A 15635-nucleotide genomic window follows, 5' to 3' on the forward strand; every position below is an offset into this window, starting at 1 on the left:
TTGGCTGGAATGGAGAGACAAAACTACAGTGCTGGGATGATGACAGGAAGGGTTCAATACCCAAGGCTGACTCCTTTACTTTCTAATGTAAATGTAAAGTTGGAGGGATAGACACAGTGCTGTATGTGGGATAAAAATCCGATTAAAAATGTAGAGACTCTTCTGAGCAAAAAAAAAAAAAAAGTTTATTTTGGCTTTTCTCTAGAAAAGGGTACACTCCAAGTCTCACAAAGGTCATAAAGATCAAAGAGCTGTCCCGAATTGACAGCCAAGCAAGATTATATGGCCTAATGCGATCCCCTCCTTCTCCCTATCGTCCCTCTCTGTAGATTTCATCTGGTTAGTCTTCAGAGTTACATTCTTCTTGTGAAAATATACCCCAGAAATAAAGAAAAGAATGAAAAGTTTTCATAAAATATTACCTCACCATCCAGATGGTGAGAATAACCTTCAGGATTATAACTATCTTAAGTGATGTAACTTGTCTACTTATCGTCAAACAAGAGGAGCCTTACGAGTTTCTTTGAAATGCAGGGTTTTTCTCATGGGAAAAAATCTACTATCCTTCTAGTAGTCAGTAAAACTAGTCTTATCAAAAGTTAGGAGCATGAGCCACCTGTTTGGAATACAAGGGACTTTCTTCTAGAAATAGTTTAAGAATAATAATTTGTTCTTTCTTTAATATTTCTTAACTCTGAGAGGACTTCACTAGGAATATTAACCCTGAAATGGTTTTATTGGAAACATTCCACTTAGTAGAATGTATTATTATTTAGTCATTTAAAAATATGAGTTGAAATTGCATGCATTCATTCTTTTCAGGACATAGAATAGAACCAGTGATGAACTAATGATAGGACTTAGGCAAGGGCAGTGCAAGAGAGGTAGACATGGATAGGTTATGATTGAAATCATTGAAAGAAACACTCAAATTGATTAGTCATTCAAAAGGCTGTTATTAAACAACTATTATATGCCAGAGAAATTAATTACATTCTATTGGGGGGGAGATAGTATGTATGTATGTATATATATAATATATACACATATATAGATAAATAATAAATAGAAAAAATAATTGATTAGATAATTGACTAGATTGTTGATATATTTGAATTAAACCAAAAACCTGCAAATAATGGATTGGTAACTGAATATTTATATTGCTATAATTTCCAAATATATTTATATTTCTTGGTATTGGAGGCAATGGACCAAGAGTCAGGTACTATGAATAAATTTCCCTTGCTGAAAATTGTCTTCAGTTTCCAAGGAGAATGTGATTAAGGAAAAAGTTGTGTCAGTTAGAAGAGAAAACCACCTTGGTGATAAAATCAGATCTATTCATTTGTAATGATTTCCCCTAAATTATTTCGTGTTGTCTCAAGGGTTGCTTCTAGGGTCTGAGATGGTCTCAGAACCACAATCTCTCCAAGGGCGCTATTCTTTTCATTCTCAGACTCTTTTCTTGCAAGAGGATCACTGGAATTCCATGGAGCATTATATGACTCTCTGGAAATGCTTAAACTTTCAGAATTCACAGCTTGGGGGTAAGGTATACACCAATATTCTTGTCATCCTATTATCTTTATGGGAGATGAATGGAACTGTTTGTCAGCAGGAAAAAGTTGTACTTAAATGGTTTAAGGAAACTGAGGAGCATAAAAGGGTCTCCTTTTACTCTATCAGTATAAATTTATAGGTTATCTCTAAAGCAGTTGGATACTTTTGAGTCTTAAGTGGATGTTCTCTTTAATCATCAAGCTTCTTCCAGGATAGACAGATGAATAATATAGCAATTTTATGAATCTTTTCATCTTCAACTGCATCATCTATATTTCAATTTGAAGACAATTTTATCCTCAGATTTGGGGTATGGCATCCTCATCCTATGACAGCCTCCTGTCTGTGAGTTGGTTCTGTGAGTTTTTAAAGATGATTGTTTTCTTGCAGGTAAGGGTTGACACTGGCTCTGTTCATGACTGGTTTTTAAGAATCCATTAGATGAAGAAGGTCACTGTGACCAAAGGAGAGTGTCCTTAAATCTTACATTGATGATAGGATGATATTGGGTCTTCTCTGTGGTGCATTCACCAGGGAATATGAGGAAGCCCAAAGTGCTTTTAAAAAATTAATTCTCTGTGTATTTTAAGTCTCTTGACATATAAGCAATGGGGCACTTACTTGTGAAATGCTCTTTTCAGTTACATTTACAGAAAATGTTAAGTAGCCAACTTGGTCAGACTTTAGAAAACTGAACAAGAAATCCATCTAATGAATATACTAGCCATCTTTTGAACTTTTCTGTATTTCAATTATCCTTTGGCAAAATAGAATTTCAAAAGACAACTTGCTCTGCTCTTAGATGAAATGACTAAAGGCCATCAGAAATCACCCTGGGAGGCCAATTATTCTTTGCTCATGATAATTTTTAGTGCTGTTCAGAAAGGAGGTGTCTGGATGGTGACATTAATTTAAGGGAGCTACATGGTGTAACAAATAGAGTATTCAATTTGAAGTCAGGAAGATGAATTCAAATCTGCCCTGACAAGAGTTTTTGGTCCTGGTCAAATCACTCAACCTCTCCGTGCCTCAGTTTCCTCATCTGTAAAATGAAGGATCTGGACTCAATGACCTCTATGATCCTTCTCATTTGTAAATCTAAAAATCAATAATTTATGATCCTATAGAGATCCTTAAGAAAAAATAATTATCTATTTTTAGTTTAAAGTAAAAATTCTTTTCCTTTCATATTATCAGAACTTTGATACTGTCAATAAATAGCCTGAAACCTGGAAAGGGATATTTTCCTATCAAGAATTTTGTATTTATGCAGATTATATAGCTTTTCCCATGATTTATTTCCTTTTTTTTTAAGTGACAGAAGATGGTAAAACATATTAGAGGATAGTTAACATATCCCTAACCTGAAGAAAATGTATTGTTTAAGTTAAAAAAAAAAAAGAGAGATTATAAGAAAAAGAGAAAAAAAGAGAGAGAAAAATACTTTGCTTGAAAGTAGCAGACTTAGAATCACATCGTGGTCTTGACGCTATCTAGTTCAATCTGAATTTTCAGCCTGAGCAGAAGGGACCTTAGAAACCCATCAATGCCTTATTTCACAAATGAAAACCTGCTATCCCTAGAGGTTAAATGGATTGACTAAGTTCACTCAGATGTTAAGGGGATGGTCAGCAAGTGAATTTTCTACCGAGCCAGCATGCAATTAGAGTAAATCCAATGAATGAATGAATGAAATTCACCTCTCTGATTCTTAGCTTTTTTATTTGCAAAGAGGAATAATTAGAACTATAAATAGTAAGGGGGTGATTTGGTTTGTCTCCTAGGGTTCTGGATTCTGGCAGGGTCACACCCACCCTATGGTCATCATACTGGTATTAACAAAGGTGCAGAACCTCTCTGAATGGAAAGTGTACAGTCCTTCATATTTATGCCTTAAAGGGAGGAAGTTAACCTCTTTCCCTCTCCCCTTGCTCTGGGTCATCTATAGTGCTTTTATATTTATATGATACTAGTAATACTATATGTATGATAAAAGTGATATATATATATATGTATATATTTATAATGAAAAGGATTAACTTTTTATCAGTTAGTAGCAATCTCTATGATTTATTTTTACTCTCTTTTTTTTTGGCAAGGCAATGGGGTTAAGTGACTTGCCCAAGGTCACACAGCTAGGTAATTATTAAGTGTCTGACGACGTATTTGAACTCAGGTTCTCCTGACTCCAGGGCTGGTGCTGTATCCATTATGCCACCTAGCTGCTCCTATGATCTATTTTTAGTTTGGAGAATTATGTTCCCTTCTTTAGGAAGAGTTAGTCCTAACTGCTAAACTAAATCAATTTGGATATTCCTTTAGCCTGAATAATACCTTTAGATTAAGGGATTAGATAGATTGGCTTTATCATTTAATAGAAATGGAAATAAATTTTTATAGGAATGGAATAACAGTTAAATAATAGCATCTTCTAAGGTTTACCTTTCTGGTATCTGGAGGGTGGGCTTACCAACCACAAACTACAAGTTCCTCTTAAGTTAAGTTTCTCTTTCGCAGATTTGCAGTCCCCTTTTCCTGACAGTTGCAAGGTTGCTTTCTTAGGCAATCTCATTTTGACAAATAAGTTAATAGAATTCAAAGAACATCAGATTTGAGAGTTATCCTACCCTAGAAACACCTCAGGATGCCCCAACACACCCACAATTCAAATGTTGCCAACAGTGCAAATTTGGATTAAAAAAGCCCCAGGGAAGTGGACCAGGCAGAGGGACTGCCTTGTCCCAAACAAATTTCTTATTATTGCTGTAATTTTTAATTCCCATTTTCTGTTATAAAAGTTAGCTCTACAGTTTATGACTAAGGAAGAGTTAGAGAACATTACCAAAAACTAACTAGATGATTTTGATTACATTAAATTAAAAAGCTTTTGCACAGATAAAAACCACTGTAACCAAGATCAAAAGAAATGTAGTAAACTGGGAAACAATCTTTACAATTAATGATTCTGACAAAGGACTCATTTCTAAAATATACAGAGAACTGAGTCATATTTTTAAAACAAAAAGCCATTCCACAATTGACAAATGGTCAAAGGATATGCAAAGGCAATTTACAGATGAGGAGATCAAAGCAATCCATAGTCATATGAAAAATTGCTCTAAATCATTAATTATTAGAGAAATGCAAATTAAAGCTTCTCTGAGGTACCACCTCACACCTCTCAGACTGGCCAATATGACCAGTAAGGATAATGATCATTGTTGGAAGGGTTGTGGGAAATCTGGGACACTATTACACTGTTGGTGGAACTGTGAACTCATCCAACCTTTCTGGAGAGAAATTTGGAACTATGCCCAAAGGGCAACAAAAATGAGCAAACCCTTTGACCCAGCAATACCACTACTGGGTCTATACCCTGAAGAGATGATGCAAAAGGGTAAAAACATCACTTGTTCAAAAATATTTATAGCAGCCCTGTTTGTGGTGGCAAAGAATTGGAAATCAAGTAAATGTCTTTCAATTGGCAAATGGCTTAGCAAACTGTGGTGTATGTATGTCATGGAACACTATTGCTCTATTAGAAACCAGGAGGGACAGGAATTCGGGGAAGCCTGGAGGGATCTGCATGAACTGATGCTGAGTGAAATGAGCAGAACCAGAAAAGCACTGTACACCCAAACAGCAACATGGGGGCGATGATCAACCTTGAACGACTCGCTCGTTCCATCAGTGCAACAATCGGGAACAATTTGGGGCTGTCTGCAAAGGAGAGTGCCATCTGTATCCAGATAAAGAGCTGTGGAGTTTGAACAAAGTTCAAGGACTATTCCCTTTAATTTAGGAAAAAAAACCCAGATATCTTATTGTCTGATCTTGTTATCTCTTAGACTTTTTGTCTCTTCCTTAAGGATGTGATTTCTCTCTCATCACACTCAATTTGGATCAATGTACAACATGGAAACAAAGTAAAGATTGACAGATTGCTTTCCTTGGGGGAGTGGGGGGAGGGAAGTAAGATGGGGGGGAATTGTAAAACTCAAATAATATCTTTAATTAAAAAATAAAAAAATAAAAAAGTAACTTAAAAAAATTAACTCTATAAATCACTCCTTTGTCTCTGACTTCTGAGGAGTCTGATGACCAGATTTTTTGGCAATAGTCAGTCTTGCTAATTAAATCATTATACTTGGAAATATTGTGACTCAGATGTTTCTATTTCAGATACTTTTTACAAGAATAGATATAGTATATACTATATCTATTCTTGTAAAAAGTATCTATCTATCTATCTATATATATATATATATATATAATTTTTATATAAGGTATAAATAAAACCATCCTTCCAACCCATTACAGCCAAAAATGCCCAAGTTCTAACGTAGGCGCATTATGACACCTGATAAGTGGCACTGTGGATAGCTTGTTGAAACACCAGTTAGGTAGACTTGAGTTCAAATACAGTTTCCAACACTTTCTAGAAATGAGAACATGGGCAAATCACTCATGTTCTACAGAAACAGTTTCTTCTTGTGTAAAATGGAGATGAAGCTAACAGCATCTTTTTTTCTTATGGTTGTGAGAATAAAATGAGAAAATATTTGTAAAGTGTTTTGTAAACTTTCAAGTCCTATAGCAATACTAGATATTATTAATTTTTTATAATGCATAGAAGTACGTTGAAAAACAAGCAGTGCTATACAAATTCAAGGTATCATAATTGTTTTTATCATTTTATCCTTTCTGGTTTGCTAAATAAAATGACAAGCTTACAATCACAAATCTAATTTAAGTTACAAAGTTTAATGTGCTGTTAAATTTCTGTAAAAATTTCAGAATATGAAGGATGAAGATCTATTGAGGTAAGATACATTTACCATTCTTTTTGAAAGGCTGTGATCTATATTTAAAATCCTATTTATGAAATTACATTTAAGAGTTAAATTTATATTCATTTTAAAGTCTCCCATTTAAAATTATTTATTACTATTTATTGTTAAACATTAAAAACAATTAAACTAGCTTGGCAATTATTTATATTCTAGTAAATGAATACGAGTGGTTAAAATGTCATAACTTTTCAGGACTAAACATCAGGTTTCCTTGTATAGTTCTTCATTTCCACTGACTTTTCATTTCCTGTGGTCAAAGTATATATTCTGTTCTTCTGATTGCTTTTTTTTTCAATTTGCTTTATTTTAAAACTGTTTTCTAGATTTCTTTATATTCTTCACACTTATACTTGCACTATAGTACTCAGCTGCCTTAGGATGCCACAATTTATTTAACCATTCTCCTATTTTTAGATATTTAGCTTATTTCTAGTTTTGTTTTCTTTTAATACAAATAGTATTGCTATAGAAGTCTTTGAACTGATAGTTCTTTCTTCCTTCTTGGCAACTTTCAAGTTCTCAGCAATGGAATCAAAGGATCAAAGGGTTTTATGATTTTTATACCTTTTATTGTTTGTTGTCTGACCGATTTCCAAAAGGAGTCTACAAGATTATAATTCTACCATCAATGAAATGGGTATACTTATTTCTTCAATAACTCACTAAATAACTCATTGAGTCTTATTGCTTTAAATTATTTTTGTCCATCTGGTGGGTATGAACTGGCATGACAGAGATATTTTGATTTGTATCACTGATCATTTGTGAAATTGAAAATTATTTCATGTGGTAATAAACAATTTGTTTTCCCTCTTTCCTAAATAGTCTTAATATACCTTTAACATTTCTCCTTTAGGGAATGGGTTTTGTTTTTAAGGGTTCCCATGTATATTTTAGATCTCAAGTTTTAATCTTTCACATTTTCCATATTTTGTTCAATTTGTTCTTTTTCTTTTGACTATATTGTCTTTTAAGTTTAAAAAGAATTTTTAAATTAAAAATAATGAAAGACAACTTCCTTATCCCTAATAGTTTCTTTTTTTGGAAAGTACAATTCTGCCATATTCAGTTTTTTCCCCGTAGTGTAGTCTATTCTATTCTAAAAATATCTTGTTTTTCCAGAAATATTTAATTAAGATATATATGGCTCTATGAATAAAACTGGGTATTTTTGATTAATATTGTAATAAATATTAATTAATGTTGGTAGTAGTAGTATTGCCAGTTTTATGACATTGACCTGATATATGCATGAATTTTTAATGTCCCTCTAAACATTGAAGTCTTCCTTTATTGTGATTATTAGCTTTATCTGTGTCCTGAAATAAGTCATATAATATATATTTACATAAATTACCAATTATTTGACAATTACATTTTGACTGTTATAGTCACCCTGCATATCATATATGTGGACCATATGTAACAAATATACACACATACTTACAGTGTGATTTCATAAATACATATGAATAGATAGAAAGTCTCTTACTAATTGGATGTAAATTTCTTCAGAAAGGAAATTATTTTAGTTTCTATCTAGGGCTTAGCATAGTGCATAGGACATAGTGTGTACTTAATAAATCCTTGGTGATTGGTTGGTTGATTATTAATAAAATCTTACATATTTAAAGTTTACAAAACACTTTATCTCACTCAATCCTCACAACTGGTGAGGTAAGTACTTTCATTATTCTTATTTTATAGATTAGGAAACCAAGGCTAAAAATGTTTAAGTGACTTGCCTAAAGTCACAAAATTTCTCAGTATCTGGAGTTGCATTTGAATCTAGATTTTCTAGTATATCATTATCCTTAGATATAATATATATAATATAATATATATAATATAATAATAACAATAATAATAATAATATTTTTCCTTCTTCATTTTAAATGTCTCATAAATATCATTTCCCTATGTTATTATCACTGGAGGCTTTCCCAATACTGGGTCAAATTCAAATTGTGAAAGTTGGCATTCTAGTTCTGTGCCTGTGCAATGATTACTGTGTTTCTCCATTGCATATGGTTCTGACTCTTTGCTTACAGTAGATTTTTAAAAAGTCAAGTTCAAGAAGACTGCTCTATCATATTTATCAGGAATACATTTTGAGTTTTACAAAGACCTTTTCTGAATCTATTGATATAATCACATGGTCCTTCTAAATTTTAATTTATATGATATGCTGATTTTTCTGAGATTACCACCACAGGTGGTAAGACCCACATATCTAGTTATAATGAGTAATTTTTTTTTTACTATGTTGCTGTATTGTTAGTAAAACCCCTTATTCTACCTTGACTTAATTGCTAGATTATCTGTGAGAAGACCTCTGGTATGGTGGAAAGCTTGAAGGAACTGGTGTCAGTGCTGTTGTAGAGCTGTTTTTCAGTAGTGTTAAAAATACTGGAATGGTTTGCCAATTCCTTCTCCAAATCATTTTACATATGAGGAAACTAAAGCAAATAGAGTTAAGTGACTTGTCAGGGGTCACACAGCTAGTAAGAGTCAGAGGCTAGACTTGAACTCAGATTAGAAAGACCTGTGTCTTTCTGCTCTATCCCCTTACTCTGTCCACTTATCCAACCAGCTGCTTTTGGAGCTAGTTCCTGAGTGCAAATCCCAGGTCTTATTTGATTTGGTACTAGCCCTTGGAGAAATCATTTAATCTCTGATTCTGTTTCCCAATTTAAAGAATAGGGGAAATATATCTCTACTAACTACCTGTACTAACAGGATTGTAGTAAAAACACTAGATAAACTTGGTCATTATCATTGTAAACTCATTAAAGCAAAGAACTACATCATTTCTAGTGCCCAGAATGGGGCCTCTCAAATAGGTAATAAATAGATATTAAATAGATATTTGATTGGGGGTATCTAGGTGGTGCAGAGGCTAGTCCTGGGCTTGGAATCAGAAAAATTCATCTTTATGAGTTCAAGTCCAGCCTCAGACTATGTGAGTTATGTGACCTTGGGAAAGTCACTTCACCATGTTTGCTTCAGTTTCCTCACCTGTAAAAATGGGCTGGAGAAGGAAATGGCAAATCATGCCAGTAGCTTTGCTAAGAAAATCTTGTCTGGGGTTGTGAAGAATTGAACATGACTGAAAAAACAGCCACCACAATGCCTAGTAACCAGAAAGGTGCCTCTCACATAAGTAATAAATAGGTAATTAATAAATACTAATTTAATTAAAGTGGATCATGGCAGTTAAGTGGTGCAGTGGATAGTCCACCTGCCTTGGAGACATGGGGGCCTGAGTTCAAATCTGACTTCAGACACTTAAAACTGTGACCTTGGGCAAGTCACTTAACCTCATTGCCCCACAAACACAAACAAATTAATTAAATAATTGAAATGGATCTCATCTAACTTTAGATACTGAGTAGGGCTGGGCTTGATTAGTACTTATCTGGAAAAGTAACTGTAAATAACAGGGGTCTGGGCTGGTACAATAGGACATCTGCTGAAGAAGTCAACAATCCTTATTATGCCCTCACTTTAAGCAAAGTGTGGACTAAGTCACTCTTTAGGTAAACTCTGATGTTTAAAGAATTGTATAAGCTGACTTCCCTTTCGGGTCTTTTTTTAAAATTTTTGCAAGGCAATGGGGTTAAGTGACTTGCCTAAGGTCACACGGCTAGATAATTATTGTCTGAAGTTGGATTTGAACTCAGGTCCTCTTGACTCCAGGACTGGTGCTCTATCAACTGTGCCACCTAGCTGCCCCATTTTCTAGGGGCACCTATAATTCCCTGATCAATCCACTCTGATCAGTCCATTCCTCCTGGCCTTGGGACTTTTTGCCACCTCTGATACTCCTTACCTGTCTCTCTCCCTCATCTCTGGAATGCCCTCCCTTAGAATCCCAGGGTTTCTGTTCACCATTACTTGTATGTGGCCTTTCCTGCTTCCCCAAGGGGTCAGCTTGTATCTGCATTGTATACACTATGTATAGACCTCTACTTTTTGCAAACTGTCTTCAGTGACTGTTTCAACAACCAAAATAGTGCCTACTGCCTAGATTCCATTAGATTATAAATTTCTTGAAGGGAAGGAGGGTCTTTTGCCTTTCTTTCTATCTCCAGAGTTTAGTACAGGGCTGTATAGATAATAGGTGCTTAATAATTGCTTGCTGATTGACCAAGAGTAAGCCACTGGGCTTATTTAGGTCTCAGTTTCTTCATTTATAAAACAAAGGGCTTGGATTAGATGATTTTGAGATCTGCTCAAACATTAACAATTTATGATTCTCTATCCATAGAATAATGGGCTTTGAATCAACTAAGGACTTTCATAAAACTAAATGTTGTAGAGGGAGTAATTGATCATTTATTTATCATTTGGATTCATAAAGTGCCTTTCTCACCAAGGGTGCAAGGCACTGTGTCAAATCATTTATATGCATAAAATGCTTCCAGCTTTACAGATTACAGGGAGGGAACTAAGGACAAGGAACAAAAGATCCCTATTTGACAATATCAAGGCTACTGGCATTTCTGATGGGGTCCCACTCCACCTGGGTAAGGATTTAGATTGAGCAACAATTCTATTTAGAACTTCATATTCAGGAAATCCCCAAATAGGATTATGAAAGGGTTATTCCATAGGAGAAACCCCCAATTCCCCCAATGGTACAACAAAAAAAATGATGATTTTCGTGTTCCTCCCGCAGAGCATGGTAGCCCAGTTGCTCAGTTGTCACTGCCTCTTGGACAAGCTATGACATTTTGAGCTCATGATGTCTTCCTGTCATCCAAATGTAATGGGGTTGGGAGTGGGGAGGAGGGGTCATGTAAAGGGACTGACAGGTGACAAGGGAGGGGGTACAACCTTTGGAACAGCATACGGAGCAATGATTTATTTTCCATCTCATCGAGTCTCCCTCCCATCACATTCCTGTTACACATGAGTGAGGCCACAGTGAACAATGGGACTTGTTGGAGACAGCTGCTCTGCCATCAGCTGAAAGTCACCATAGCAACTAGAAGGATCTGGATTACAAACACTTAACTGGACACAAATGAGAGTAGGTAATAATTTGAGGGGAAATCAGGGACAGATCGAGGGGAAAATGTATACCTAACTATGCTCAGATTCATCCCTTCAGTCCTCCATAAGCCTCTGACCTCCATCAACATCCTGTCCTCTTCAGAGTTTGCCCATCTCTTTCTCTATTCACTGGATATAGTACTACTCCAGGCCTTGTCTGTTCTTGACTGGATAGAGCACCTACTTTCCTCTCTATCCTTTGCTTCCTTCCTCTCACAACCAGCACAAAAATAATGACTGTGACTTTGGTGGTAGCAGGAGGAAGTGATAGAAATCCTAGGCTTTTGAAATCAAGAATTTGGACTCATACTGATGGGTGTCATGGTAACTCATAAACATCATAGTGTAAATGGGAGTTTCCTCTCCCTATGATGTGGCTAACTCTCCATTTAAAAGCATTAGCAATGGGATGACATCTCTTTTAAAAAGGTTTTTTTTTTTTTTGAAGACTGAATTTTCTATGATAAACATTTATTCTCGATTCTATTTTTATTATCTTGACTTTTAGTGTCCTGATCATAGGGTTCAGAGCTAGAAGGGATCTTCATGAATGTTGATTAAATGAAGTAGGAGTATTAAAATTTTCTTTACATAGATCATCTAATTCAAGGGAGTATTGGAGGCAACTCAAATGAGCTTGTGAATCATTGCTACATTTTCGGTTTAAGTATTTACACTTTGGAAACTGGCAACCACTATACATTGGGGCTTAGTTTATTATTTTGTTGCTTGTCCAAGAAATTAGAATAATGCAAATTAGATTAAAAGGTTAGTCAGACACTGTCCCACCATGACCCCCTCTCCCCAAAAGTTCAGTTGCTAAACATTTACCTCTGTACCTCTGGAACATTTACCTCTATTAGCAATGCTTAAGCTCAAAAAAAGACTTGGATGTGACAGAGATGACAGAAAGTTCTTTTCCCTTTTTCAAAGATGAACAAAGAAAAGAAACAGTTAAGCCTAACCAAATGATGCCAAGAAATGTGTGAACTCAAATCCCTACTTGACTTCTAAAAGGAGGGAAGGCACCCTTGGCCTTCTATAGTTCATAATGTTCCCTACCATGAGCTCAAAAAGGTATAGGAGAAAGCTCAGGAAATTAAATCATTACCAGACTGGAGGTCTAGTGACAGGTTAACAACAGTAATCAGCAGCATTTCTATAGCACTTTAAAGTGTGCAAAGTGCTTTGCATCCAATATCTCCTTTGAGTCTCACCACATTACTCATCTATCTTAAATCTTTCATTTTACACATGAATTGAAACCAGAGACTTGTCCAAGGTCATTCAGATAAGATTCAATTCCAAATCCAAAAATTTTTCAGTCACTTTCACAGTTAATAACTGTGCATTTAAGCAGGGTTTGCTTGCCCCTTTGCAAATAGGCCAACTTAAATGAACTCTGAATTTATATAGGTTTGATAGTTCTATTTACAAATAGCTATTTCCTTAAATAGAAGCCATAATTTAAACATTAGCACCATGCATATTGTTCAACCTTAGTCCAGATCCATATTTGGGTCAGAGTATGTTCAGCTATATATTTAAACATCACAGAGATGTTTTTCTTTCATGAGTCTTTGTTATTATTAATAATAATAATAGTTGAAACATACCTTGCATAAAATCTTAACTTTTTAAGAGACATGAAATTAACCTGTATTAATATCAATTTGTATTTCACAAGAATTGAAAAAACAAATAATTTGTAAATGATGGTATAATAAAATTGAATGAACTCAATGTTCTTTCTCATAACTGAAAAGGGGTTTCTGTCAGATGCTTTTAAAAGTTTCTTGGCAGCCATTGCTGCGATGTCTATGGTCTTGCACCCACTAAATTCTATTAGTCTTTCACACGAGCAACATGAACAAGAGTTAATGTCTATGTATTTTAAAAGACTATTAATTATTTCCTTTTTATTCAGTCTTGTGTAATCTGAGGATCTCTTCAAATTTTGATTCATGATTTTCCTCATTTTACTTATTTCTGGTTTTGTATTTTTGGTCCCACTTTCTCAGGAGAAAAACTCCTAGGTTCAAATCAGTCAGTGGAACAGCTGTTTGTGGTCGTATCATTCTAAAAACATTATTAAAAGAACAGTTTTTTTTTAAAATGCTTGTTAGCATTTATATAGAGTGATTTTTATATGTGAATCTAAATGGGAGAGACAAAGAGAAACTCTATTTCTTTCTGGAAGTGGAAGGTGGAAGACCTGAGTAAAATTTTGCATGTGACATTTGCTGAATGAGTTTGATTAAGTCCCTAAATCTTTCTGGGCCTCATTTCCTATTCTGTAAAATGCATGTATTGGACTCAACCTTGATAGCATTTTTCAGATCTAAATCTATGAACCTATAATTCATAACCTACAAATTGGCTTTTTTGAAAAGGAGAAACAAGTTGGTTCATTTCTCAGGCTTCACTCTCCATGACTGAATGCAATGGGATGAAGTTAATAAATGCTGTGATATGTCTGGTATGTGGTTTAAGAAATTAAATGCACATTGTTGTTACTAATAAAACTATCAATTATGCCTCATTAAGGCAATGGAATTTTTCTGGATATTTAAGCTATGTAATGAAGCATGATCTGATCACCACATCTCAAGCTTTATAGCATCAGGGAAGTAAAGGAAGACACATAATGTTTCAGTGTTATGGAGATACCACAACAATGGAATTCTTTCACCTTCAAACATTCAGTATTTGAATGTTTTAAAGTATGGTTTTATTTTAAAACTGCTTTGTGGTTGAATATGTCATGATTCATTAGCTATAGTGCTGACTTGGATAAGAATCTCCTTCTTCTCCCAAGGACAACCTTGGATATGAAAACAGACTGGCTTTCTCTGAGTTGCTTATAGTGAAAGCAGAAGCTGTCTGTGAGGTTCAACACTACTCCATAATGAATCAATTCTTTCAATATTGGCACAAATACCATTGACTATAAACCATCAAAGGGACAAAAGAAACAAAAAGATGAGGAATCGATTTGTTCGATAATCTGAAAGGCTCAAATAGGGGTGTACTGACTTGGGTTTTTTTTTTTTTTTTTTTTGTATTTTGAGAAGTATAAGCACAGTGGATAGAGTACTAGGTTTGGAATCAGGAAGACTCATCTTCCTGAGGTCAAATCTGATTTTAGACACAGTGTGACCTCTGGGCAAATCATTTAACCCTGCTTGCCTCAATTTTTTCATTTGTAAAATGAGCTAGAGAAGAAATGGCAAACCATTCTAGCATTTTTGCCAAGGAAGCCCCAAATGAGTCATGAAAAATCGATGGGACTGAACAACCAAATATCGATATTTCAATATAATTGGTTTTTCCTTATGTTAATGAAATTCTAGGTCTGGATAAAAAAAGAAATTTATTATTTTTATTATTGATTAGTATTGCTATTACCAGTAAAAGCTGTAGTATCAATGACTTCTTAAGACTTTACCTGAATCTAAGTGCCAAGGATCAGTGGCAGCAGACATGGGTGGGATGGTCAGTGGGGAAGCTCCGCAATTGGACTCTACCAGTTCCCCTTGAATATGAACTTGAGAAGAGGCGTTTGTTGGCCTCAAGGCTGCCTTGAGAGGAGCAATTTGGTTGAATTGCACTCTGGAGAGACACCCAGTGAATCCTGGTGTGTTGTACTTGTGTATTTCTTGATCAATCTTCCCTGTTTCTAGAAGAGAAAAATGAGAAATTAAGAATTAATCCAAATTATTTATATCAGTAGACAATGCATTTTGTTCTTATTTCCCCAAACTTCTTCTTGAGGGATATTCTTAACAATACAATGCTAATCACTTAATATACCTGAGAGATAGACGTGTGCTTTCAAAACAGCTTATTAGAATATGTGGTGTGATGGGAAGATCCCAAACTGCCTAAAAACTAGTTCCCAAAGAAGTAATAAGCAGGATTGAATAAATGTTTCCTTTGTAAATTGATTGATAGATTCCTGATAATGAAATATGACAAAGATATGGACAATTACCCTTTTTTTGATTTTCTGTTCCTTTCTTTGTGTTTGTCCCTGAAATATGTTTATTAAAGAAACATTTACAACTTAAGCATTGCTTAATTTCCTATTTTTTTATGTTTTTGAACCTTACCTCTTTAAAAATTCTTGGTTTGAACAGCAGCAAATTTTCCAACCTACAG

At 34.7% G+C, this 15635-nt stretch overlaps 1 protein-coding gene and 1 long non-coding RNA gene across 2 annotated transcripts in view; one reads left to right on the forward strand and one right to left on the reverse strand.

Moving 5' to 3' along the window:
- The window catches only part of CNTNAP2 (contactin associated protein 2), a 2968630-nt gene that overhangs the window by 19378 nt on the left and 2933617 nt on the right, over positions 1-15635 (reverse strand). Inside the window, exon 22 of the mRNA XM_074193472.1 lies at positions 14923-15153. Coding sequence (XP_074049573.1) covers positions 14923-15153 — 231 coding nt within the window. The remainder of the gene's footprint in view (positions 1-14922; positions 15154-15635) is intronic.
- Positions 1-15635, forward strand: part of LOC141492801 (uncharacterized) — a 153270-nt gene that overhangs the window by 14506 nt on the left and 123129 nt on the right. The window lies entirely within an intron of this gene.

The sequence above is a fragment of the Macrotis lagotis genome, chromosome 7 (genome assembly GCF_037893015.1).
Source record: "Macrotis lagotis isolate mMagLag1 chromosome 7, bilby.v1.9.chrom.fasta, whole genome shotgun sequence".
Lineage (NCBI taxonomy): Eukaryota > Metazoa > Chordata > Mammalia > Peramelemorphia > Peramelidae > Macrotis > Macrotis lagotis.